General features: G+C 47.8%; 1 protein-coding gene across 4 annotated transcripts in view; it reads right to left on the minus strand.

The window, feature by feature from the left end:
- Nucleotides 1-25962, minus strand: part of LOC311101627 (sodium/calcium exchanger 2-like) — a gene marked incomplete at both ends in the record, with an annotated part of 34309 nt that overhangs the window by 4673 nt on the left and 3674 nt on the right. The window contains 10 exons of one of the 4 annotated variants that reach the window (XM_084142754.1): nucleotides 5648-5926; nucleotides 8242-8341; nucleotides 10463-10587; nucleotides 13489-13506; nucleotides 14263-14366; nucleotides 16337-16713; nucleotides 17474-17929; nucleotides 23709-24050; nucleotides 24260-24487; nucleotides 24784-24921. In XM_084142754.1, coding sequence (XP_083998880.1) covers nucleotides 5648-5926; nucleotides 8242-8341; nucleotides 10463-10587; nucleotides 13489-13506; nucleotides 14263-14366; nucleotides 16337-16713; nucleotides 17474-17929; nucleotides 23709-24050; nucleotides 24260-24487; nucleotides 24784-24921 — 2167 coding nt within the window. Of the gene's footprint in view, nucleotides 1-5647; nucleotides 5927-8241; nucleotides 8342-10462; nucleotides 10708-13488; nucleotides 13507-14247; nucleotides 14367-16336; nucleotides 16714-17473; nucleotides 17930-23708; nucleotides 24051-24259; nucleotides 24488-24783; nucleotides 24922-25962 lie in introns of all 4 variants that reach the window. The other 3 variants (XM_084142757.1, XM_084142755.1, XM_084142756.1) reach the window with 3 other exon arrangements.

Raw genomic sequence — 25962 nt, forward strand, 5'->3', positions numbered from 1 at the left:
TAAACATACTGATTCTTGAAGACTGGTAAAAATGTTTAATTCATTATTAAACCAGAGCCTTTGTCACGGTTTCGGCCGAGGCTGCTCCTCCTCCTGGTTCGGGCAGGCTTCGGCGTTCGCCGTCCCCGGAGTACTAGCTGCCACCGCTCTATGTTTCTGTATTTGATTGCTTTTGTCTGTCTGTCACACCTGTGTCTGTTTGGGTGTTGATTACGTGTCTTATAAGTTCCTTGTTTTGCTCTAGGGTAATTGTGTGTTGTTATTTTGTTGCCACTTTGTCTATGCTACGTGCTTGTTTTCCGTTGTGTTTCATGTTTAGTGTTTTACGCGTGTGCGTAATTTTCCCTCGTCACTTCGTGTTTTTCGAGGTCGGGGTTTTCTACTCGTGTTATTTAGACTATTAAAGTCTTGTTGGACTAACCTCTGTTTCCTGCGCTTGACTCCTCCACCACATCCACATCGGTATAGTGACAGAACAACACACCATCAGTAGGGTAAAACTAACCATCAGGTCGTCTACGAGTGATTTAGCACCAGGTTCCCCACAAACATGCGGTGCGCATCAGGAGAGGGGCGACAACTCATCCGGCCGCTCCCCAGCCCTGTCACGAACGGCTCTACTCACCTGCCAAAAGAGGCAGGCTATCCCGGGCCAACCGAAGATCCGCGGCGCTACGGTATCGTTACGTTTAGGGGGGATTCTGACTTAGAGGCGTTCAGTCATAATCCCACAGATGGTAGCTTCGCACCATTGGCTCCTCAGCCAAGCACATACACCAAATGTCTGAACCTGCGGTTCCTCTCGTACTGAGCAGGATTACTATTGCAACAACACATCATCAGTAGGGTAGTCCTCCTCTCTCAGCACCGGAACCCAGTGGCATTCGGCTCTCGCTCCCGAGGGCATATGACGGTTCTGCAGCCGGGTGTCAGGGATTCCTCCTGCAGGTGGAACTTTACCTTGCCACCATACACCCGGCGCCCTCGGGATACGAGAGCGTCTCCGCCCTCATCTCCTGTCTCTCCGGCAAGGCGTTGGAGTGGGCCAACGCCGAATGGAGGGGAATAGATGCCGCAACCATCACCTACGCGGAGTTCTCCCGCCACTTCAGGGCTGTGTTCGATCATCCACCTGAGGGGAAAGCGGCGGGAGAGCGTCTATTCCACCTCCGACAGGGGAAGAGGAGCGCACAGGAGTTCGCACTGGAGTTCCGGACACTAGCGGCGGATGCGGGGTGGAATGAGAGGGCCCTCATCGACCAGTACCGGTGTAGTCTACGAGAGGACGTTCGTCGGGAGCTGGCCTGCAGGGACACCAACCTGTCGTTTGACCAGTTGGTGGACATTTCCATCCGTCTGGACACCCTGCTGGCTACCTGCGGACATCCCGAGTGGGGGTCGTCCAGTCCACCCTCCAGCACCCCCGAGCCGATTCCCATGGAGCTCGGGGGTGCTGGCGCTAGAGAGAGGAGGAGAGGGAACCCGAGGGGGGCCATCCCCTGCACCACCTGCGGTCGTGGAGGACACACTGCGGCCAGGTGCTGGGGAGGGTCTCCTGGGAGAGGTGACAACAGGCCACGCACTGGGGAGTCATTTCAGGTGAGTAGGCGCCCCACTTACCCAGAGCTCTCTGTTGGTCACATGAGTATTCCTGTGAGGTTTCCACAGGTGGCACCTCATTCCCAGCATAAGGCGCTAGTAGATTCAGGCGCAGCTGGGAACTTTATTGATCGGGCATTTTGTAGTAGGTTAGGAATTCCCCTTCGGCCGGTAGAAGCTCCATTTCCTGTCCACGCCTTAGACAGCCGGCCGTTGGGGTCGGGCCTGATCAGGGAGGTCACAGCACCACTGACGATGACGACGCAGGGGGGTCATGAGGAGATCATTCAGTTTTATCTGATTGACTCTCCTGCGTACCCCGTGGTGTTGGGCCTTCCCTGGTTAAGCACCCATGATCCTACCATAGCGTGGCAACAGAGGGCTCTTATGGAGTGGTCTGCCCAGTGTGTAGGGAGATGTCTAGGTGTTTCCGTAGGGGCGACCTCGGTAGAGAGTCCGAACCAAGTGCCCGCACTGCGCATTCCCCCCGAGTATGAGGATTTAGCACTCGTGTTTAGCAAATCGAGGGCAACACGGCTACCTCCTCATAGACAGGGGGACTGTGCGATAAATCTCCAAACAGGAGCGGCTCTTCCACGGAGTCATGTGTATCCCCTGTCTCAAGAGGAAACAGCGGCTATGGAGACATACATAGCCGAGTCCTTGGCACAGGGATACATACGGTCCTCTACTTCCCCAGTCTCCTCGAGTTTCTTCTTTGTGAAGAAGAAGGACGGGGGATTGCGCCCGTGTATTGATTATCGTAGTCTCAATCAGATCACAGTTAAATACAGCTACCCACTTCCACTGATTGCGACGATGACGGAATCATTACGCGGAGCGCGGTTCTTCACAAAGTTGGATCTCAGGAGCGCGTACAATCTGGTGCGCATTAGGGAGGGGGATGAATGGAAGACAGCATTTAGCACCACCTCGGGTCATTACGAGTATCTCGTCATGCCATACGGGTTAATGAATGCTCCTTCAGTCTTCCAATCCTTTGTTGACGAGATTTTCCGGGACATGCATGGGCAGGGGGTAGTAGTTTACATCGACGACATCCTAGTGTACTCTGCTACTCGAGCCGAGCATGTAGCCCAGGTGCGCCGAGTGTTGAGAAGACTGTTGGAGCATGACTTGTATGTCAAGGCAGAGAAATGCCTGTTCTTCCAGGAGTCCGTCTCCTTTTTGGGTTATCGGTTGTCCGAGTCTGGTGTGGAGATAGAGGTAGACCGGGTATCGGCCGTGCGTAATTGGCAGACTCCAACCACTGTAAAAGAGGTGCAGCAGTTCTTGGGTTTTGCTAATTACTACCGGAGGTTTATTCGGGGTTTTGGACAGGTTGCAGCTCCCATTACGTCCCTGCTAAAGGGGGGTCCGGTTCGTTTGCAGTGGTCGGCTGAGGCGGACAGGGCATTTGTCAAACTGAAGAACCTGTTCACCTCGGCTCCGGTGCTGGCGCATCCGGATCCCTCTTTACCATTCCAGGTTGAGGTAGACGCGTCCGAGACCGGTATTGGGGCAGTCCTGTCACAACGGTCCAGCGCGCCACCTAAACTCCGCCCCTGTGCTTTCTACTCTAAGAAGCTCAGCTCGGCGGAGCGCAACTATGATGTTGGGGACAGGGAGCTGTTAGCCGTAGTCCAAGCCCTAAAGGTGTGGAGGCATTGGCTTGAGGGGGCTCAACACCCTTTCCTCATTCTGACTGATCACCGTAACCTGGAGTACATCCGGGCAGCTAGGAGATTGAACCCTCGTCAGGCTAGGTGGAATATGTTCCTAACCCGGTTTGTTTTTAAGATCACATACATCCCAGGGTCCCAGAATGGTAAGGCAGACGCCCTGTCCCGGCGGTATGACACGGAGGAGAGGTCCAACGAGCCTACTTCCATATTGCCGGAATCTTGTTTGGTGGCTCCGGTGGTATGGGAGGTCGATGCGGAAATCGAGCGGGCACTGCGTACCGACCCTACTCCCCCCGAGTGTCCTGTGGGGCGGACGTACGTTCCGCTCGAGGTCCGTGATCGTCTTATTTATTGGGCTCATACATCACCCTCCTCTGGACATCCAGGTATTGGCCGGACCGTGCACTGTCTTAGCATGAAATACTGGTGGCCAACGTTAGCTAGGGATGTGAGGGTTTATGTCTCCTCCTGCTCGGTGTGTGCCCAGTGTAAGGCGCCTAGACATTTGCCCAGGGGTAAGCTACATCCCCTGCCCGTTCCACAACGACCATGGTCCCACCTAACGGTGGATTTCGTAACAGACCTACCCCCCTCCCAGGGGAATACCACCATATTGGTCGTTGTGGATCGGTTTTCCAAGGCCTGTCGTCTCCTTCCCATGCCGGGTCTCCCTACTGCCCTACAAACCGCTGAGGCCCTATTTACCCATGTGTTCCGGCACTATGGGGTCCCCGAGGATATAGTGTCTGACCGAGGTCCCCAGTTCACTTCCAGAGTTTGGGGAGCGTTCATGGAACGGTTGGGGGTCTCGGTAAGCCTTACCTCGGGGTACCACCCAGAGAGTAATGGGCAGGTGGAACGTGTCAACCAGGATGTGGGTAGGTTTTTGAGGTCCTATTGCCGGGACCGGCCGGAGGAGTGGTCGAGGTTCATCCCCTGGGCAGAGATGGCCCAGAACTCTCTCCGCCACTCCTCCACCAACTTAACACCTTTCCAGTGTGTTTTAGGTTATCAGCCGGTCCTGGCACCGTGGCACGAGAGCCAGATCGAGGCCCCTGCGGTGGACGAGTGGATTCGGCGCTCGGAGGAGACGTGGGACGCTGCCCATGTCCATCTGCAGCGTGCCATCCGTCAACAAAAGGCGAGCGCCGATCGCCACCGCAGTGAGGGACCGGTGTACGCACCGGGAGATCGAGTCTGGCTCTCGACTCGAAACCTGCCCCTCCGCCTGCCCTGCCGGAAGCTGGGTCGGCGGTTTGTGGGGCCCTTCAAAGTCCTGAGAAGATTGAACGAGGTGTGTTACAGGTTACAACTGCCAATTGAGTATAAAAATATTAACCCCTCGTTCCATGTGTCTCTTCTCAGGTCGGTGGTAGCTGGCCCACTCCAAGAAGATGAGATAGGAGAGACCCCTCCGCCCCCTTTGGACATCGAGGGGGCCCCGGCGTACAGGGTCCGGACCATCTTGGACTCGAGGCGCCTGAGGAGTGGTCTCCAGTATCTCGTGGAGTGGGAGGGGTACGGTCCGGAGGAACGGTGCTGGGTGCCCAGGAGGGACATACTCGATCCATCCCTCCTGACTGAGTTTCACCGTGGGCATCCCACACGCCCGGGTCCGCGTCCTCCTGGCCGTCCCCGAGGCCGGTGTCGGCGCGCGGCTGGAGCCGCGCGTCAAGGGGGGGGTACTGTCACGGTTTCGGCCGAGGCTGCTCCTCCTCCTGGTTCGGGCAGGCTTCGGCGTTCGCCGTCCCCAGAGTACTAGCTGCCACCGCTCTATGTTTCTGTATTTGATTGCTTTTGTCTGTCTGTCACACCTGTGTCTGTTTGGGTGTTGATTACGTGTCTTATAAGTTCCTTGTTTTGCTCTAGGGTAATTGTGTGTTGTTATTTTGTTGCCACTTTGTCTATGCTACGTGCTTTTGTTTTCCGTTGTGTTTCATGTTTAGTGTTTTACGCGTGTGCGTAATTTTCCCACGTCACTTCGTGTTTTTCGAGGTCGGGGTTTTCTACTCGTGTTATTTAGACTATTAAAGTCTTGTTGGACTAACCTCTGTTTCCTGCGCTTGACTCCACCACATCCACATCGGTATAGTGACAGCCTTACACCCTTTGGGAATTATTCAAAGCTTAGTAATGATTAGAGATAGAAATTCTCGTGACACTATTTGAAGAATCTCAAATATAAAATATATTTTGATTTGTTTAACACTTTTTTGTTTACTACATGATTCCATTTGTGTTATTTCATAGTTTTGATGTCTTCACTATTATTCTACAATGTAAAAAAAAAATTAAATAAAGAAAAATCCTTGAATGAGTAGGTGTGTCCAAACTTTTGACTTGTAGTGAATATCATCTCTCACCAGGAATGGAGGTACCCAGAGCCACAAACACCACGGCAGTGACAGTGTCTCTGAGGCCCACGGTGCAGCCGAAGTGGGAGGCTAGGTCCCCAATGATGGCAGTCAGGATGCCGATGACTGAGATGGACACGAAGAAGCAGGCCCAGCCATTCCAGTACTCGGTGGGCGGAACGAAGGCGAACAGAACCTTCCAGAACACCGTCAGGAAGTGCATGACGTAGTCATAGCAGGATGGCAGACGCTCCTCACGCCCCTCCTCGTCATCGTCATCACCATCACCTGGGACACAGTAAAACATAAGAGACACATACACAAACACACCCATGCACTCATACACAGGTGCACACCAGTGGTGTTTGTGCCATTTAAGATGAGGGAGGACAATAAATAATTTTATGAGCATGGCCTTATATCTATTACAGCATATTGGATGACTGTCATTCATATTCCATTCACCCAGCTCAACGTAACATCGATAGGTTTAGGCTACTACATGATACTCAACTTTTCCCTATACCCATCATGAGATTGCTACAACCTAGCCTATGAAAGTTTACAACCTAGATGTACAGGTCGAGAGAAAAATTAGATTAATCAAAGTGACAGACAGTGACACATTCAGTACCGCCTTGCACACTAATGCTTGCATCTAGCTGATCTAGGGTGTATTGATTAGTCCAACAGTTGCAAACGACAGTTTATATTGGACAATTTCAGGTATGTTTATCCCCGTTTCGTTCCATTTGCTTCTGTTTAAGAAACATTTTTCAACAGAATCGGTGGAATGAATACACTCATGATCACACGCAAACACAGTTCACTTTCATAGCAGCCACATACAAACAGCATGATCACTTTGCTCGTTGTATATTCCTTCTCACATCTACGCACTCTCCTCCTCTCACCTTTTCCCTTCGCTTGTGGACTTCAGTGCACAACACATCAGCTGTCTGTGACCAGGCAAAAAAAACTTTCCAAGCCAAACCTTCATATCATAAAAGCTAACCGCTACACACAGCCTACATAATTGTCACCAAATTAGCTAACGGAACATAGTCAACATAGCTACTAGAACTAACGCGTTAATAAACCCGCTACAATCATGCAGTACAGTGTACAGTCAGCAAGCAGTTTAGCAGTTACACCAGTGGGCCCCGGTGGCAATAAATTAATCAAACCAAAAGCTTACCTTGACTTGGAAGAGTTCGTGTTGGATAGCCAAGACAGCTAGCTAACATAGCATCCCTCTTTGTTTGAGCTGGGTGTTTGAGTAGGCTAAACTAGCTTGCTGCATTCGCTAGCTAAGTAAGTGAAAGTGAATAAAAAATACAACGAAATATAGCTAGCTCTCTATCTCTCTCTCGCTCTCTCTCTCTCGCTTCTCCTTCATTTTTGAAAAAAATAATTTGCTGTTGAACTATTATCTTTCTCTCTCTTTGAGTCAACTACTCACCACATTTTATGCAGTGCTAGCTGTAGCTTATGCTTTCAGTACTAGATTCATTCTCTGATTCTTTGATTGGGTGGACAACATGTCAGTTCATGCTGCAAGAGCTCTGATAGGTTGGAGGACGTCCTCCGGAAGTTGCCATTATTACTGTGTAACTAGCTGTCCTCCAGCTACACTATGGTGCTACCCTACAGAGTGCTGTTGAGGTTACTGTGGACCACTGCAAAACAGTGTGTTTGAATCAATTGTTTGGTGACATGTGAGTATATTTATAGTATAATATTATCTAAAAAGGATAACGTTTTTAATGCTTCATTATTTTTATTTTTATTAAATTCACTCAGGAGGATGGTCCTCCCCTTCCTCTTCTGAGGAGCCTTCACTGGCGCACACACACACACACACACACACACACACACACACACACACACACGCACACACACACACACACGCACACACACACGCGCACGCGCACACACACACACACACACGCACACCCACCACGTTTTGTGTATTACTTTGTGTATTTTTGGATTACGGTGAGACATGTTTGTCTGTAATGAATATAACTGTCCACCAGGGAGCGCTATTACACCAGACACAGACATCTCTCCCATTATCTCAACACTGTGGAAGAAAGCTTTGCTTTCTAAAGTCACTATTACATTTTATAATAGATATTACCAACATAAATATTACAGAAACCTTGTTATATGAAGTCTGATGGTTTGCAATTATCACCTTTCAAACAAGTTATTTCCTGTTATAATGAGGTTCCGAAATGAAGGGACTGTGTCCTCACATGTTACATGTCACACTTAACAAGCAAGCTAACACTCACTTCCTAAATGAAAAGCTTGGCTGCTCTTTGGAAGAAGAATAAAGGACTCCAAATATCTGATGTAATTATGGCTCTGGACAAAAAGCCCTCAGACCGCTATTCAATGCATGAGCGAGTAATTACATTCATAAAGCAGCTGTAAAGTCCTTCATTATGGCTCTAGTCAGTGTATGTGTATAATACAATGTTAACAGTGAGACTCACCTTATTCATCTTTCTCTCACTCAATAGAAATCACACACACGCACACAAACACACACGCACGCACGCACACACACACACACAAAAAAAACAAAAGCTGACCTGCGCTGACAGTCACAGCTTCCACGAACTGCTCCCTCCAGGAGTGAGTGCCAATCACAAGAGCCAAGTTGGTCTTCTTAATGAGCTTGTCAACGGTGCTCTGCCAATCACAAACAAAGAGGGCATTGTCAACGTCCTATTATAGAGAAGAACGCAAACTCATTTGTGTGACCGGAACTCTAATGAAGAACGCCTAGAAGAGTTAGAGACAGTGGCATCGTTACCATGAGAAGTGCAGTAATATTTGGTATTTTATTAGGATCCCCATTAGCTGTTGCGATAGCAGCAGCTACTCTTTCTGGGGTCCATTTCTGGGGTCATATGAATTCTCAATAGCAGTATTTGGTTTCACTGTAACCACTCACACACACACACACACACGATGCCACATCTGTATATAAGGACACTCCTCCCAAGCAAGCACAGCAAACCACATGCTGAGTCCTGGGATCCACTCAGACAGTAAAGGAAAGCATCATATCCAGCACTCAAGTCCGACTGTACCAAACTGTAACTTCCTCCTACTCAATCAAACCAATAAAACCATTCTATGAAGCACCCTAGCTAAACCCAACTGGATAGGAGGTTTCATTGGATAGAAAGGTCTCACCACTGTGGGTAAACCTCTGCAAGACTGGGGACTATAGGCGATGGACATCAGCCTTTAGAAAACTGGGAAATACTGTTATATTTAATAATGAGTATGGTTACATGCACACAATAATATGATTATATATATATGATTAATATAATAGTTTCTTTAAAATATTTACATGCTTTGCAAGAAGAACGATTTTCTGAATAATCATGTTTAAGGCTACCTGATGTCAGGCTACCTGATGGGGTAAATAAACGTTCTACCACAGAAGCCAGGTTATAAATGCGTAGATGAAATGCACCGCTAGAACAATGATTAAGTTCACATGTCCTAATAATTGGAAAGATTGCTCAGTGTTTAATCGGTGTATGTTTACTTCGATTTGACATCACACCGGATGAAGATAAACAGAGTAAGTGTTTACATGACTATTGCCATTGTCGGCCTACTACCATAATCAGTTTAATATCGAATTATTAGTGCACATGTAAACCAGTGGATGCTGGTGGGAGGAGCTATAGGAGGACGGGCTCATTGTAATGGCTGGAATGGAAGCAATGGAACAGAGTCAAACATGTGGTTTCCATATGTTTGACCTGTTTGATAAGATTCGATTTATTCCATTCCAGCCATTACAATGAGCCCACCCTCCTATAGCTCCCCCCACCAGCCTCCACTGATGTGAAAGTACTCTTTGACTGCCATGATATAGGAGCTGCCTGGGCATACAGTATGTGATGCTCAGCGGTAGTAGTGTTTACTTCTTGTTTTCTAAATGTGGAAACGTCATCACCTGTGTAAACATTTCTCACTGGTCTTTTTTGTGTTTTTTTGCGCATATCCATTCACCCATCCATAGAGCAAACAATGCTATTAAATTATGTGACATTGATCTAGGATTTCATAAAGCCAAGTTCCAGTCATTGAAATTACTTGAGAGTTCAATTACCTGTTGTGTTTGTTTTGTGCTACTACAAATGATGAGTGACAAGCACAATCTTATTGTAAATAATAAATTAATCTTTATCAAGTCAAAAGAGGCACACGGACTGAGTGGATTAAATCCCTAGGCATGGTGATATAGGACTTCAATGAGCTAGCTGTCATCCGTCACAACCGTTGGTTCACTTGATGAAAAATTGATTAATCAATTAGCTTAAACACCAACCCTTCTGAGGACAGACACTGAGCACAGTGGAGGGTCGTTCCACCTCAAAAAATCCATTGCAAGTCGATGGTACCTATATTAGCATTTTCACGCTTCATGCCCAAATCATCCTAAAGTATCTAAAAATGGATTGTGTAACTCAATAATGTTACTTATAGATTATTTGGATACGAAGCGTGAAAATGTTAATATTGGTACCATTAACTTGCATTGGATTTTTTGAAGTGGAACGACCCTCCACTGTGCTCAATGTCTGTCCTCAGAATGGTTGGTGTTAATCCACTGTGTGGCTCTGGGGCTGTATGTTATCTTGGATCAGTTTTGCCTAGTAGATAACAATGAATAAGATGATATGGACATGATGGAACTGATCCTAGATCCTGAGATGCTTGATACATATACTGAGCTCTGATGTGGCCAATAGAGTGAAGCAGGGGAGAAGAGGGGCTACATACCTTGAACTCATAAGACTCCTCAATGACCACTTCCAGCCGGCTGTGCTCTCCCAAGATGGGCTTTCCCATCTCTGCAATGCGCCTCGCCTCCTCCTTCTCTGCACTCATCTGGCCATCAGGATCCTCTAAGAGATAGAAGGAGAGAGGAGGGATGAGATAGATAGAACAGTGAAGGGGGTGAGAGAGGAGAGGGGGGTGAGGGAAGAGATAGAGAGAGAAATTGTAACTCAAACATGCCAACATGCCTCACAAATAGATCTTTCAAGGCCAGAGTCCTTTCAATAATTGAGTTTGAGTCAGCATTATCTCTTCTTCATACAGTATATCACTCATGTGTATTAGCCCATGTATGTGGAGACGTGTGTGAGTGGGGGAGGGAGACAGTCAGAGAGAAGGAGAGATGAGAGGTTGGTGGTGAATGTGTGGGTGTGATGGGGAAGCAAGAGGGAAAAAGAGAAGAGATAAGGAGAGATTAGTGGGGTAGATTCATGAGAAGATGAAAGTAGGACTGGGAGATGTAACTTTGTAATTTTGTTAGAGAAAGAAATGGAGAAAGAAACAGACAGAAGGTGAGTGGAAATTAGGGTAGATTTATGCTGACTTGAGGTGGGCAGAGACCAATGTTCCAATAGTGTGATTTAGTGGCTGTCAATCAAATATTCTTGAGGTGGACCAATAGGGCCATCAGAAAGCCCCATCTAAAATAACACCTCAAGCACACTATAAACAGCTGGGCTAAACCCATTCTCCCTGCTTCCATTCAGCATCATATTCCCTGTCTACTTATAGCATATAATTACTAATCCTTTCATTGGAGGGACAACAAAGACGGTGAGCCGCGAAGACGCACAGGAAGCTTTGTTTGTGTGTCATCGTCGCCGCGTGGTGAGTGGGCAGATATTATTCCTCTTTTAGTTCCTCTCCTCTGCCTTCAAAGCACAAGCTGTAATTATGGAAGGAGTAGAGCGCTGCCAGGCACCACATGGCAACTGTCCCACTGTACTCCCCCAAAGCTCCAGCTCTTTCACCGTGTTGCTCTAACAGGGTTACACCAGGGATCCTAATAAATACTAAATACTAATACTAAATACTAATACACTCTAATGATGATGACGTATACTGCTGGTCTGCGGTTACTGTGGGTACATTACTGCATCGTCAGCTCAGGGCCCATATTCACAAAGCATCTCAGAGTAGGAATGCTGATCTAGGATCAGGCCCCCCTGTTCATATAACCTTATTCATTATGATCTAAACTGCAAAACTGATTCTAGATCAGCACTCCTACTCTGAGACGCTTTATGAATATGGACCCTGATTGGGTAGGGCTCTTCAACACCTCCTTAAGATGTGTATTCGAATAAAGTGTGGCATGGGACACTGTTAGATTACTGTAGAACAACAGTATAATATTTATCCAAGAGAGGACAGTTGAGCGAGATATATCTATATAATATTTATCCAGGGATGGATACAAATCGATGTAAGAGTGATGCATTTTATGGAGCGATCAGGTCCTCTTAAGGTTCCTTGGAGAACTCTTGCCCGATAAAGAACCTTTGAGTTAAGTTTGGGGTTCTTGACGTGGCATCTACGGTTCTTCAGAATTCTAAAAGGTTCTTGAAATGTATGGAAGCCTGCAGACGTGTCCCTTTCATAGCATACAGGAAATTGGCCAGTGTTAACTAGTGTTGATTAAAGAGTTAAATGAACACTGTAAAGAGTTAAATTAACACCCAGTGGTGTAAAAGAACCCCAGTGTTGGTGTTAATAACCAGAGTTGAACCAAAACCACATCCTTTATTATCATATTTCCCAGCATGCTCTATTGCAGGTTGATTTTTAGAATTGTTTGTTTCAATATCTATGTTTTTGCATGTACATTGATTGATTCATTAAAAGGTAGACTCGGCGATATGATGTAGATGCAGAAAGTAAACAGCATAGTGGGTCAATTTCCGCAACAACTAAGAGCGTAAAGCGCAAGGCTCAATTTATCCGCTTGTCCAGTGGCTCCCACGCTGTGAAAGAGCGTGAAGCGAACCCGTGCACATGTGCAGATACTCTGTGTGACTGTGTGAGAGTAAAGTCTTGCATCTCACTCATCTCAATATCTGCTGTGCTGCTTGTGGCAACATCATTTTTGCTAAGTCCACCTTGGTGGTCCTCTGTAGCTCAATTGGTAGAGCATGGCGCTTGTAACGCCAGCGTAGTGGGTTCGATCCCCGGTACCACCCATACGTAAAAATGTATGCGCACATGACTGTATAATATAAATAACATACTTTTTTCTAAACTATTCCAATCTGTTACTTGGATTTATTGCACCCGATACTGAAATGGTTGTTCCAGTTTAGATGTTTAAGGTAGTCTAATATCTTAGTCTTCCCAACCCTGGCAGTCATTCTGAAAGCAGGTTGTGGGTGAATAAAATTCAAAATGTTGGATATCCCCACTTTGGCTGGATTCCAATTGGAATTACACATCACTTTGCAAGCCAAGATTAGGGTAAAACTAGGCCCTCAGAAGAAGGCCTTATGAAATATGTATTGTATTGTCTTGTCTTAAAGAATGTAATTTTAATTACAACGTATTCACTTAGGATCTTACTTGATGAAAGCAACAGGACTAAAAAAAAATGAATTCAACAATCATGTCTCTGTCACTAGCAAACACAGTCATGGGTGGTACTGGTAACTCTAACATTCACTCAAAAGGCACCCTGGGAAATATGCAAATAAGGCTTAAAACTCTACAGCAGGGCTATTCAATTCTGGTCCTGGAGGGCCGAAACATTTCTGGTTTGGGATTTTTGTATGGTTCTTCAAAGAGCCATCCCATTTATGGTTCTTCATAGACCCTTAAATTGATGTTGTTCTATAGTGTACCAACTCATGTTTGCTGTTGTTTTTATGGATGATTCTGAACCTAAACCAATTCCCCCCTTGGGCCTTTAGGGGTAATAACATTTTCTATGTCTGCTGTTTCTAGGCTGGTTATGTGAAGCAAGTTGCTGATGGTCTTACCTTGGTTGAGCAGAAGGGCTAGAAGAAAGAACAGAACAGTCAGTACAGTACAAGTCAAAGTGCAGTATGACATGCTATCACACCATTACACTTCCCTGGCCTTGTGAGATTTCACCAAGTAAGAGCTCTGATGTCACGACGGCCATTGTGAACTCTCTTCTAAGTGCCTCAGTTCAGTAAAACATGTTATTTTCTTGAAACCTCTCTCTCTCTCTCTCTCTCTCTCTCTCTCTCTCTCTCTCTCTCTCTCTCTCTCTCTCTCTCTCTCTCTCTCTCTCTCTCTCTCTCTCTCTCTCTCTCTCTCTCTCTCTCTCTCTCTCTCTCTCTCTCTCTCTCTCTCTCTCTCTCTCTCTCTCTCTCTCTCTCTCTCTCTCTCTCTCTCTCTCTCTCTCTCTCTCTCTCTCTCTCTCTCTCTCTCTCTCTCTCTCTCTCTCTCTCTCTCTCTCATATCACACCTGTTGTGGTCCTCTGTAGCTCAATTGGTAGAGCATGGCGCTTGTAATGCCAGGGTAGTGGGTTCGATCCCCGGGACCACCAATACGTAAAAATGTATGCGCACATGACTGTAAGTCGCTTTAGATAAAAGCGTCTGCTAAATGGCATATTATTACTACTGGAGACTGAGAGAGAGTGCTAGGTCAACCTGGCTGGCATGGTTCACTTAGGTTCAGCTGATATTGGGAAAATGGTAAGGAGAATAGGACACATAACACACACTCACAAATACACACACATTCAAACGCACACGCACTCACACACTACAAGTACACACACCTGAGATTCCCCTCTTCAGCCAGCGCGGTTCCTCTAGTACGATGAAGAAGTTCTCCTTTTTCTCATACTCCTCATCATCAATGATCCTCACCTGCAGGGTCTGACTGCACACACCGACACACACACACACACAGGTCAGTATCAGAGGTCAACATCTCTGAGGTCAACACACACAATCTTATCCTTAATGTAGAGCCACAAGGCTCTCTTTCCAGCACGATGAGCTAACCGTACTCCACGTACAGCCATCGTGCAAAAGGCAGGGAGGGGAGCCGCACAAAGCCAGACAAACGATGGCTTCCTCCCCGGTGCCGCCCCAGACATATTAACAGGCACAGCTTGTACTTAAATCACTACAGAGGGCCCACGTCAATATTTGATCACTCCACGGCTGAATAATTCAGATGCAGACATGCACACCAGGCAGTGAGGGGACGCCCAGGGGTCTGCAACACAGAGGGGCGTCACCCCTGCTGTATATCATCCCCTATTACTGTGACCCAATCCTCAACCACTGCTCCAACCCCCATCCTAGCTCCTTCCATCCTGTGATTCTACCTACTGTACTACCTTCTATAGGTCCTTTACTGTACCTACTACTGTACAACCTTAGCCTCAGCCTCTCTTGGGGACCCCACTGGCCCTAACCCATTGGGTCCACTGCATCCCGTCAGCTTTTACACAGGCTGATGCGGAGTGGCTGATGAAAAGAGGAAATAGGAGGAGATGAAGGGGAGGAGGAGAGGAGGGGGAATATTATGCACATTAGTCCTGAAAATGTCACCACAGCAACAGTCTACCTGTTGGCAGAGCAAGCATAAACAAGCGATGAGAGAGAAACAAAGAAACAAAGAAACAAAGAGAGGGAGAAGAGAGAAAGAGGGAGAAGAGAGAGATACAGATACAGGATCTTAATTTGAGCCAGTTTGCTACAGCAGGAAAACAATCTTGCAGCAACAGGAAATGTGAATTATTATTTGAATTATAATTAATGGACATTTTTGTAGGGGTTGATAAATATTTTTTTGAGAATCAAGTCTGAAATTTCAAAGTGGAAATTACAAACTTCAGAAACCTTGTTCTCCTGCAACAATGTGATCAAATTAAGATCCTACATCTGTAGATACAGGAAGACGAGAGGCTGAAAGAGAGAGAGAGAGAGAGAGAGAGAGTGAGAGAGAGAGAGAGAGAGCGAGAGAGAAAGAAAGAAAGAAAGAAAGAAAGAAAGAAAGAAAGAAAGAAAGAAAGAAAGAAAGAAAGAAAGAAAGAAAGAAAGAAAGAAAGAAAGAAAGAAAGAAAGAAAAGAGCAAGAGAAAGAAAATAAAGAATGAGAGACAAAAGAGAAAGAGGAAGAAGGGAAGGATGGATACAGCAAGATGACAGTGAAATTAGAGATGAATGAGAAATAAACAAGATGTTCAAATTACCATTACTGTGCAGATTTGTGGCGAGAGAGAAAGAGAACCAGAAAGAGATCAGACTGAGACATGAATACAGATAGCGTGGTAATTTAGCATGGTGTAGCCTACTTTAAGCCAGCAACACATAGCAGTGTGAATACAGGATTGGTTATGAATTGAGCACAAACACTCAAGCCATTGATGAGCTAAAGCTCCCACCCAGTTGGCCTTGATGAATAATGGAGAACAGTGTCTGGCATGGAGTAGGGAGAGGGGAGGGGGAGGGAGGGGGAGGGAGAGAGAGAGAATGAGGGAGTAGGGGAGAGTAAGAAAAGAGGGAGGGGAGGAGAGTGGAATGGAAAAAGAGGAAGATAGATGGAAAAAGGAGAGTGGATGAAATGGAAGCAACCAATAAACAAATAGAGTAGATGTGTAGAAGTAGGGTAGGGAGTCTGTCTGTCTGTCTGTCTGTCTGTCTGTCTGTCTGTCTGTCTGTCTGTCTGTCTGTCTGTCTGTCTGTCTGTCTGTCTGTCTGTCTGTCTGTCTGTCTGTCTGTCTGTCTGTCTGTCTGTCTGTCTGTCTGTCTGTCTGTCTGTCTGCCTGCCTGCCTGCCTGCCTGCCTGCCTTTCTGCCTTTCTGCCTTTCTGCCTTTCTGTCCGTCCATCACTACTCACGTTGTCTGGTCGTTGGAGAACTCCAGCTCTCCCTGAGTGTCCTCGTAGTCCACGCCGCCTCCCTTCGCCGTGCCCGCCTCCGTGTGATAGGGCAGGATCACTGTGCCGCGGGCACCCGAGTTCCGCACCACTGTGATCTCCATGGTACCAACGCTCTCGCTGACGCGCACCAGCCGATCACGGAATGTGAAGATGCCAGCATGGTCATCGTCCAGGATGGTCACCATGGTGACCAGTGGCTCCACCAGACGGCCCTTGGGTCCCGCACCTGGCTCATCACTCTCGAACATCCCCTCAGCGTCACCGATGCGCAGGTTGAGCAGCCGCACGAAAAAGTGCTCGTCCTCCTCGAAGATGTCATCATCGATGATGCCGACCTGGGAAAGGTGTAGGATGGAGGGAGGAGGGGTGGAGATGGAAAGTGACAGCTGTTATAGACCATAAACGCTTGAGACATGCATCAAATCAACCACACTGATGGTCATAGACATGGGACACAAGGGGATTGATTGTTGTAGTCACTCATTCATGACTAATGGTTGACTAGCTACTGTTATGAAATAACGCAATTGAGTTGTTTCCTAACTCTCTCTCTTTCTATCGCTCTCTTCACATTTCTTGTTTTCTCCCTTTCCTCATCATCCCTCCTGCTATCCAGAAATACACATTATCTTTGTCCTCTGTCTAAGTGTGAACATGAAATGACATGAAAACTATGAGTTCAAAGAGGGAAACATCCTCTCCAAGGACAAAATACTTCAAAGCCCACTTCCTCCTTTTTTCACCGTCTCTCCCCTCTCCCACGTCATGTTCACTGTCAGTCAGGATGAAGAGGCAGACTTTAATGTGCTCTAGCTTCCAGAAGACTCTCCAGCTCTACTGGCTCCTCAAAGACAATATGAGACAGTTGATCCGGGACAGAGAGGACTCTGGCAGGTGCTAATTCAGAGAGTACTCGGTTTCTGCTGCTGTTTTCTGCTCCTTCCATTATGTGACGTCCTGATCTGTCCACGACAAGCAGGTCTAACGACCTAGCTGGGGATCTTCTAGGCAGCACAGTTGTGCAACGCTTCTTGCTATAATTGATTGGAACTGTATGTTACTGTTCCCTTTCCTCCCCTTCCACTGATCCCTCACCTTGATCTCCTTGCAGGTCTCTCCAGGTTTGAACACCAGCGTTCCCTCACTGTACTCGTAGTCGGACCCGGCGTTGGCCGAGCCGTCCTCGGTCCTGTAGTCCACGTAGAAGGTGCTCTCCCCCAGGCCCCCTTGACACACCACAGCCAGCCTCAGTACACCACAGTTCTCCATGCACTGGCTGTGGGTGCTCTCAAATGCCAGGCGGCTGCACTCGGTCAGGTCGTCGTCCTCGCAGACAACTTCCTCGTCCACGGCGGCGGCGCGGCGGGTGTGGTCGGCGGCGTGCCTCTTGAGCACATTGCCGGCGCCGGTCATCATGCGTGTAGCCTGGATGCGGTAGAAGGCGCGGCTCTTCTGCTGATGGAGGAGGGCGTAGTAGTTGGCTAGTTCTACCAGCTGATCCAGCTCCTTGTCCGGAAACTTCTGTTTCAGCTGCTTCAGGATGCGGATCACCTGGGGGCAGAGGAACAGGGGGTGAAAAAGCGGGACACAGACACAACCTCGACAGACACAGACACAGAGAGAAGGTTTGTAACTCTTGTAGGTTCAGCACGTTTGTAGCTCTTAATAGTCTCCTTTGCTTGAGTGTGTTTGTATGTGTGGTTGAGATGAGTAACTACAGTATGTGGGTGTTCATGTATTGGCTGATGGGTGTATCCTCTTCATCTCTCCATCTCTTTCTCTCTCTCTTTTTACTCTCTCTAACCCTAATGTGCCTATATCTATTCCTGAGAGGGCCTATGTGGGTGTGCATGAATGGGATGAGTGTATCCTCTATAACTCTCTGTCTCTCTCTGTCTCTCTCTGTCTCTCTCTCTCTCTCTCTCTCTCTCTCTCTCTCTCTCTCTCTCTCTCTCTCTCTCTCTCTCTCTCTCTCTCTCTCTCTCTCTCTCTCTCTCTCTCTCTCTCTCTCTCTCTCTCTCTCTCTCTCTCTCTCTCTCTCTCTCTCTTTTCGTGTACTGTCTGCAAGTTTTCAGGCAGATGCCGTCAAGCATGTTGTTTCATTCCAGAGGCAAGTGTTCATGTTTCTGAATAACAATGAGCAACAGTTAAATGTGCATTTTAAAGTGAGGCATGGGGAGGGGCTCTACGCAGGTTTTGCCAGCACAGATAGTCTACAGTGCTTTGAGTGTGGGGATGTGGGGCATAAGAGCTTTGCGTGCCCACATAAAAGCCGTAGACAAGGTAAGGGTTCAAGCACCAGTGGGGGAAATCGAGGTCAACGTGCAGGGGGCCATGAGACGCAGGCAGCAGAGGCTGGGCCTAGTCATGTGACAGATGGTAGTGTAGCTAAGGCTGGTCCTAGTCATGCTATAGATGGTGGTGTAGATGAGGCTGGGTCTAGTCATGTTATGGATGGTGGTGTAGATGAGGCTGGGTCTAGTCATGTTATGGATGGTGGTGTAGCTGAGACGGGGTCTAGTCATGTCATGGATGGTGGTGTAGATGAGGCTGGGCTTAGTCAGGTTATGCTAGTGGATGAGGAGTGTATTGTGGGGAAGGGTAAGCGACTGGGGGGGTGAAGGAGGGTGTCAAGCGGAAGAGGAAAAAGGGGGAGAAGAAAGGAGGTGGGAGGGCAGAGGCTGGTGTGGTGAAAGGCACCAAGGAACCTTTGCCTGGTGCTGAGGGGGAGGCTCCGACTAGTGAGGAAGAGCAGGTGGTCAGGATGGGAGATGGAGATGAGGAGGAGGAAGGTGAGTCTGAGGAGGAAGACGATGAGGAGGATTTCTTTTCAGACTCCTCCTCAATGGGTCCAGAGCTGACAGCCAGTCAGTCAGAGGGGTCAAAGTACACGGTGAGGGAACTGTCAAGGTTCCAGAATGAGACTAAGGGGAAAAAAGTAAATCTTGAGGCTTTTTTTTGCGATCCGGGAAAGTTTGTAAGATCAGTACAACATACTATGAAAAATGAGGGGCATGGTGTCCTCTCACCCAGGAAACGGTTTAGGTTGAGGAAGTGGGTCACAACCGTGTGTAAAAGTCTACCTTCAGACACTGTTTAGATGAAAGTTTTCTTTCTGGCACTGGGGCTTTTTGAGCTTTGCTATTGGTCTCTTTCTTTGCTGGCTTTTTTCCTACTTCTTATGGAGACTCTTTGGGTAGGCTTGCTTAATATTAATGGCGCCAGAGATGCGGGAAAGAGGAGTGTGTTGGGTGAATATGTAAAACAAAAAAAAGTACAGGTGTTGTTTCTGCAGGAGACGCATAGTGATGTGGTGAATGAAGTTAATTGGGGGCTCTGGTGGAAAGGGGCAAGTGTGCTGAGCCATGGGACAAATGTTAGTGCATGGGTGGCAGTCCTTTTTGTACCGGGTCTGTCTGTAAAAATCTGCTCCTCAAAAGAGATGTGTAGGGGTAGACTGCTTGTAGTAAAAGCAGAAATTAACAACAGGGGTTTTGTCTTTATAAATGTGTTGGGCCTAACACGGGGAGAGAGAGGGGGCTTCTATTTGGGTGTCTTAGACAGGAACTCTCACAGATATCGCCTGAGGAGACAATGGTGGTCGGCGGGGACTGGAACTGTATGATGGATTTTACGAAAGACAGAAATGGGAAGGAGCCTCATTCAGGTTCAGTGGGGGTGTTAAGGGACATTATTAATCAGTTTGACCTAGTGGATGTTTGGAGAACTAGACATCCCAACACAAGACAGTATACATGGGTGAAGGTCTTTGGGGCTAGGGTGAGTGCAGCCCGGCTTGATCGATTGTACATGTCCAGGAATCAGAGCAATAGGCTGTTGGGCGCTACCATTCTCCCGGTGGGTTTTTCTGATAATCACATAACCATGGCTCGGCTGTCTATTTCACCAGGGCCTCGGCAGGCATCCTATTGGAAGTTTAATGTAAAGCTCTTACAAGATGCCACTTTTTGCTCAGGTTTCCAGACTTTTTGGGAAAGGTGGGGGCAGCGAAGAGTATGAGTCTCTGAGTCAATGGTGGGATGTGGGAAAAGTCCAAATTCGGCTTTTCTGCCAACAGTATACAGCTCTCTCATCCTCAGAGGCTAGGAGAGTATTGGGGGAACTCGAGCGTAGTATTAGTGAGATGGAGGTAGAGCTGGTGGGGCAAGGCAATGTAGGCCTCCAGGCTAATTTAGCTGAACTACGTAGGGACCTGGGCAGTTTTCTCCAGGTTAAAGCAAAGGGAGCACTTGTAAGAGCTAGGTTCTCCATGCTCAAGGAGATGGATGCTCCCAGCTCCTTCTTCTTTGGTTTGGAAAGACAGAGCGGTGAAGCCAAGGGTATGCATTGTCTACGGCTTTCGGATGGGCGGGTGACCTCTGTGGTGGGGGGGATGCGGGAGCGGACTGTGGAGTTTTATACTGAGTTGTATAGGGCAGAACTGAGTGATCCTATGTGTGCTCAGGTTTTGTTTGCCAAACTCCCTAAGCTCTCTAAGGTACAGAGGGATGAAATGGACATTCCCCTGTTGTCCCATGAACTGGAAGAGGGCGTAACCCAGATGTCCCCCGGCCGTGCACCGGGGGTCGATGGACTCCCAGTGGAGTTTTCAAAAAAATTCTGGGGAATAATTGGACTGGACTTCTTTTGCGTGTTGCGTGAGTGGTCGGAGTAGGAGAGTTGCCGATTAGCTGCCGGCGGCGGCTCTGACTCTCCTGCCCAAAAAGGGGGACTTGTGTGAACTTAAGAACTGGAGGCCTGTGGCATTGCTCTGTGCGGACTACAAGATATTTGCCAAGGTCCTCGCTAACAGACTAAAGTCCCATCTGGACTCTATAGTACACAAGGACCAGACATATTGCATACCAGTACGCTCAATCACGGACAACTTGTTCTTAATCAGGGACATGTTGGATTTGTGGAGAGGTTCTAATGTGAACTTTGGTCTGGTCTCTTTAGATCAAGAGAAGGCTTTTGATAGAGTGGACCATGAGTATCTGTTTAATGTGATGTCTGGGTTTGGGTTTGGGGAAAGGTTTTTTGGCCTATGTGAAGATGTTGTATGCTGGGGCATCATGTATGGTTAAGGTGGGAGGGGGGCTCAGTAGGCCAGTCTGGGTGAGGCGGGGCATTAGACAAGGATGCCCTCTATCAGGGCAGTTATATACACTAGCCATTGAGCCTTTTTTGGGCCTGCTATGCAGGAGACTGCAGGGAGTGTGCTGGACAGGCATAGCAGTGTCAGCGTATGCAGATGAGGTTTCTGTTATGGTCAGGGATGGTGAGGATATGCAGGCACTAGAGAATAGTCTGAAGGTGTACGAGAGAGCTTCGTCAGCTAAGGTAAACTGGGGCAAAAGCAAAGCTCTGTTATGTGGGGCATGGGAGGATAGGGCCCCTCCTCTGCTTCCAAGGGGTTTGCAGTGGGGTTGTGAAGGGCTTAACATTTTGGGGATGTACCTGGGCTCGGAGAGGTGGGTCAGGAGGCTCGCAGACCTGCAACGCAAGCTGGTGGATTTTTTCTGGTTGGGCCATCCCTGGCTGAGGGCGGCAGTGTTGTATATGTCCATAAATGAAGGAAGACAGGGCCTGGTGGAACTGGAGAGCAGGGTGGCTGCATTCCGACTAAAGGCGGCGCAGAGACTGCTGTACCATACTGATGTCGGATGGAGGGAGCTAGCATGCACGCTGCTGAGGAGAGCTGGCGGATTAGGGTTGGACCGGCAGCTATTCCTCATGAGGCTGGAGGGGCTGAGTACAGCAGGACTCTCTGATTTTTACTCTGCGGTGCTGAGGGCCTAGCAGCTACTAAGGCCCACACGAGAAGGGGGTGTGGAGCCTGGGCTGTGGGTGTGGGAGGAGCCTATCTTCCACAACCCAGGAATCCTTTTGAGATCGGTTCAGTCGGCCACCCCGAAGAGGTGACTGATGGCAGCGGGATTACTAAGGCTGGGTGACCTGCGACTGCTGGGAGAGGAGGGGTGGAAAACCCCAGAAGTCCTAGCACAACAAACAGGACTAACATCTCTTAGGCTGCTGGAGAAATTCCTGGGGGAAGTCCAGGAGGTACTGTCTGAGCCGGTAAAGGGGGTGTTTGAGCGGCCAAAGTGGGAGGGGCCACCAATGTTTCCGCCACTGCATGTGACGGCAGAGACTGGGGACTGGCAAGGGGGTCTGGAGGACTTGTTAGATTTTAACACTCCGAGCCTGGGGGAGTTTGAAGGGGTAGGAGGTGAAGCCCTATACAACCTCTGTATTAAGGTAAGGAACATCAGGAGCCTAACAGGAGTGAAGGCACATCAGTGGCAGGGGGTATGTGGGGCGGAGAGTATGGTGGGTTTTAGATGGAGGGGGCTCTACAAACTTCCAGTATCAAAGAGGTCAGGAGACCTCCAGTGGAGGGTTTTACATGGAGCCCTGGCCACTAACAGCTGGTTGGCAGGGGTTGAACCGGGAGTCGGACAGGGGTGTCCTTTCTGTGTCATGAGTGAAACTGTGATTCATATGTTTTCTGTGTGCGCCAGGTTAATGCCTTTAATGTCTCTGTTGGAATGTCTGTGTGAGAGGTTGGGGGTGGAGTTTACTGTCCGGATGTTTATAATGGGATACAGGTATTCAAATTAGGAAAAGGTTAAATGTGTGTTGTTGAATTTTCTGTTTGCTCAGGCAAAGTTGGCTATTTGGATAACAAGGAGGAACAGGGTCAAAGGTGGAGGGATAACAGACCCTTTACTATTATTTAATGGGATGGTCTCTGCGCGCCTTAGGGTGGAATTTGAGTTCTATAAAATTATAAAAAGTGTGGAGATGTTTCAAGAGATATGGTGTGTTGGGGGAGCTGTCTGTATAGCTGGGGAAGATGGTCTGGATATACGGTTGTAGAAGTGGTGAGGTTTGGGTTATTGTGATGTGTGGTGTTGTTTTTGTATCGTGGGGTATAGGGAAAGGTGAGTATGCAGTACAGGGGATATTTTTTTATTTTTTTATTTTATGGGGTGGGGTGGGGGGGGGGGGGGGGGGGGGGGCTAGGTTTTAATGAAATGAGGATGTACCATTAAAGAAAGACAAAAAAGTATCCTCTCTCTCTCGCTCTCTCACCACACCTGTTGTACTACTGGAGACTCAGAGAGCCTGAGAGAGAGTGCTAGGTCAACCTGGCTGGCATGGTTCACTGTTTAAAATTTTTTTATTTCCAATGTGTCAAGTAATTCTCTTTTTGTTTTCTCATGATTTGGTTGGGTCTAATTGTGTTGTTTCTGCTCTCTCTCTCTCTCTCTCTCTCTCTCTCTCTCTCTCTCTCTCTCTCTCTCTCTCTCTCTCTCTCTCACACCTCCTTGCGGCTCTCGTCCAGCTCCCTGGTATTCTCTACAGTCACCATGGTGCTGTTGGAGTTGGGCAGGTAGGCCACGGCGCCCGCCGCATTGTTGGCACCATCCTGGCAGTTCTCACTGGGCATCACTCCCAGCACTCCTCCCCTAGGAGGGAACTTTCCGTCCATAATCATCTCGAAGCCTTTCGGGGTTGTGTCCCCCTCCGTCTCCACGACGATGCCATGCTTGTCAGCGCGGTAACGCTTGGCCATGTACTTGTAGAAGAGCAGGCGGCGGTCGGCGATCCAGGCCAGGATCACACACACTGGGAAGTAGAGCAGGGTGACCAGGGCCTCCCACACCTGAACACACACACACACACACAAACACGCAAACACACACACACAAACACGCACACACAAACACACACACACAGAGGGTACCATTACAAGACATACATCCAAACTGGAAGGGTGTTGATTGTTTGGTTACACACACACATACAGTATTTATACACATTTGCTAACTCACACACACACACACACACATACAAACACACACAAAAGTGTACCTCCACTACTCCGGGTGAGATGACAGAGAGGATGAGGAAGAGCCAGATATAGGCGAAGATACTCCAGAAGGCTGTGATGAAGAACACGCGGAGGTGTTTGATCTTCCTGGTCTCTCCTTCAGGGATGACCCACACACAGATGGCGATGATCACAAACATGTTGAATGCGGCACTGCCCACAATGGTGCCAGGGCCCAGCTCACCTGCCTCGAACCCATGCCCACACACCTAACACCGGGAGACAGAGGAGAGAAAGACTTTTAGAGAACCTTTACTTTTAGAGAACTTTTAGTGCAGTATAAATCAAAAAGGCCATGTACAAATTGTACGTAAATGTTATATTGGTAAAATTTGACAATAACTTTAAAGTAGATATCAGTTTCTTTATGTCATTTTCATCTTAATTCCAGTACTACTACTAGTATACACTGCTACACTGATATGTTGTCGCTGGGGGGAGTGTTTATGATGTGACACCCACTTATGAGTTGTGGTCGGGGGAGTCTTTATGACGTGACACCCACCTCTATGACAGACAGCAGGATCTCTGGGGCGGAGGAGCCTAGAGCCATCAGAGTCAGGTTGGACACAGTCTCGTTCCAGATACGTACAGTGGCCACAGACGTCTCACCGCTTGGCATGGTGATGGTCACCTCCTTCTCCTACAGGACAGACAGAGAGGGGTCACACACACACACACTAGTCATCACTCTATTCACCCCATACCATTCTAGTATCTCACCACCAGACTCATACATATCTTAATCTCATCTAGCCAGTTAATGTACCAAAAAAAATAATGCTCATAGGCCTGAGATGGTAGTGGGAGTAGTAGTGGGAAGCTACAGATTTCCTTCTTCTCCACATATAAGCATGATGGATGGTATTTACAGTATCCTACCATCAGGGAGGACGCGTCCCTGACTCCCTGGCAGAAGGAAAGCAGGACGACCTGGTATTCTAATCTAGTGAATGGAGGAGTGATGGATGGCGGGCTATGGAGACTCAAGTTTCAAGTTTTATAAGTCGTATGTACGGGATACACATGGTATACACCATTCTACGAAATGCTTCCTTGCAGGTTCCTTTACAGTGACCTTGAGATGTAGGGTTGGTTAATTTTACTGAAGTGGGCTAAATCAGGGTCACACAGAGCGTTTCTTGGTAGTCTTGAACAAATCTACTTTCAAACAAAAGTATACATCTCACACACATGGTATTGGGCTTTAAAAAAAAGAAGACACCCGTACCATGTCAGATATAGAGTTGAATGTATTCAATTTTGAGATTGCATCCCAATATTACACTTTATATAAGTCACAGAAGACTGAAATTCAACAAAACCGTTTGACATAGAAACACCAGATTTTCGGCGTAAAATAAATAATGTTTATTAATTATGAAATTATGAAAGATATTAATAACATTCCACCCATGGGGCCACTGGCTCATTTGACTGCAGGAAAGGGCTCCACCATCCCTCCATCCCCATCCCCCCCGGCAGAGAGCCAGGCCTGTGCTCCTTGCTGCCAGCATAGACACTCTCATAGCGTGTTTACGCTTGCATAACCTCAGGACAAACACTGGAACAGCCCCCCTGTTACAATACAATACACTACAATACACTCCAATTAGGCCACTGGGGTGGTCTGAATCCTTAATAATGGATGCACTTCTGGCAATTACTCTCCTAATAGATTGCG

The sequence above is a fragment of the Coregonus lavaretus genome (genome assembly GCF_964263955.1).
Source record: "Coregonus lavaretus genome assembly, chromosome: 26".
In the NCBI taxonomy this organism is placed as follows: domain Eukaryota; kingdom Metazoa; phylum Chordata; class Actinopteri; order Salmoniformes; family Salmonidae; genus Coregonus; species Coregonus lavaretus.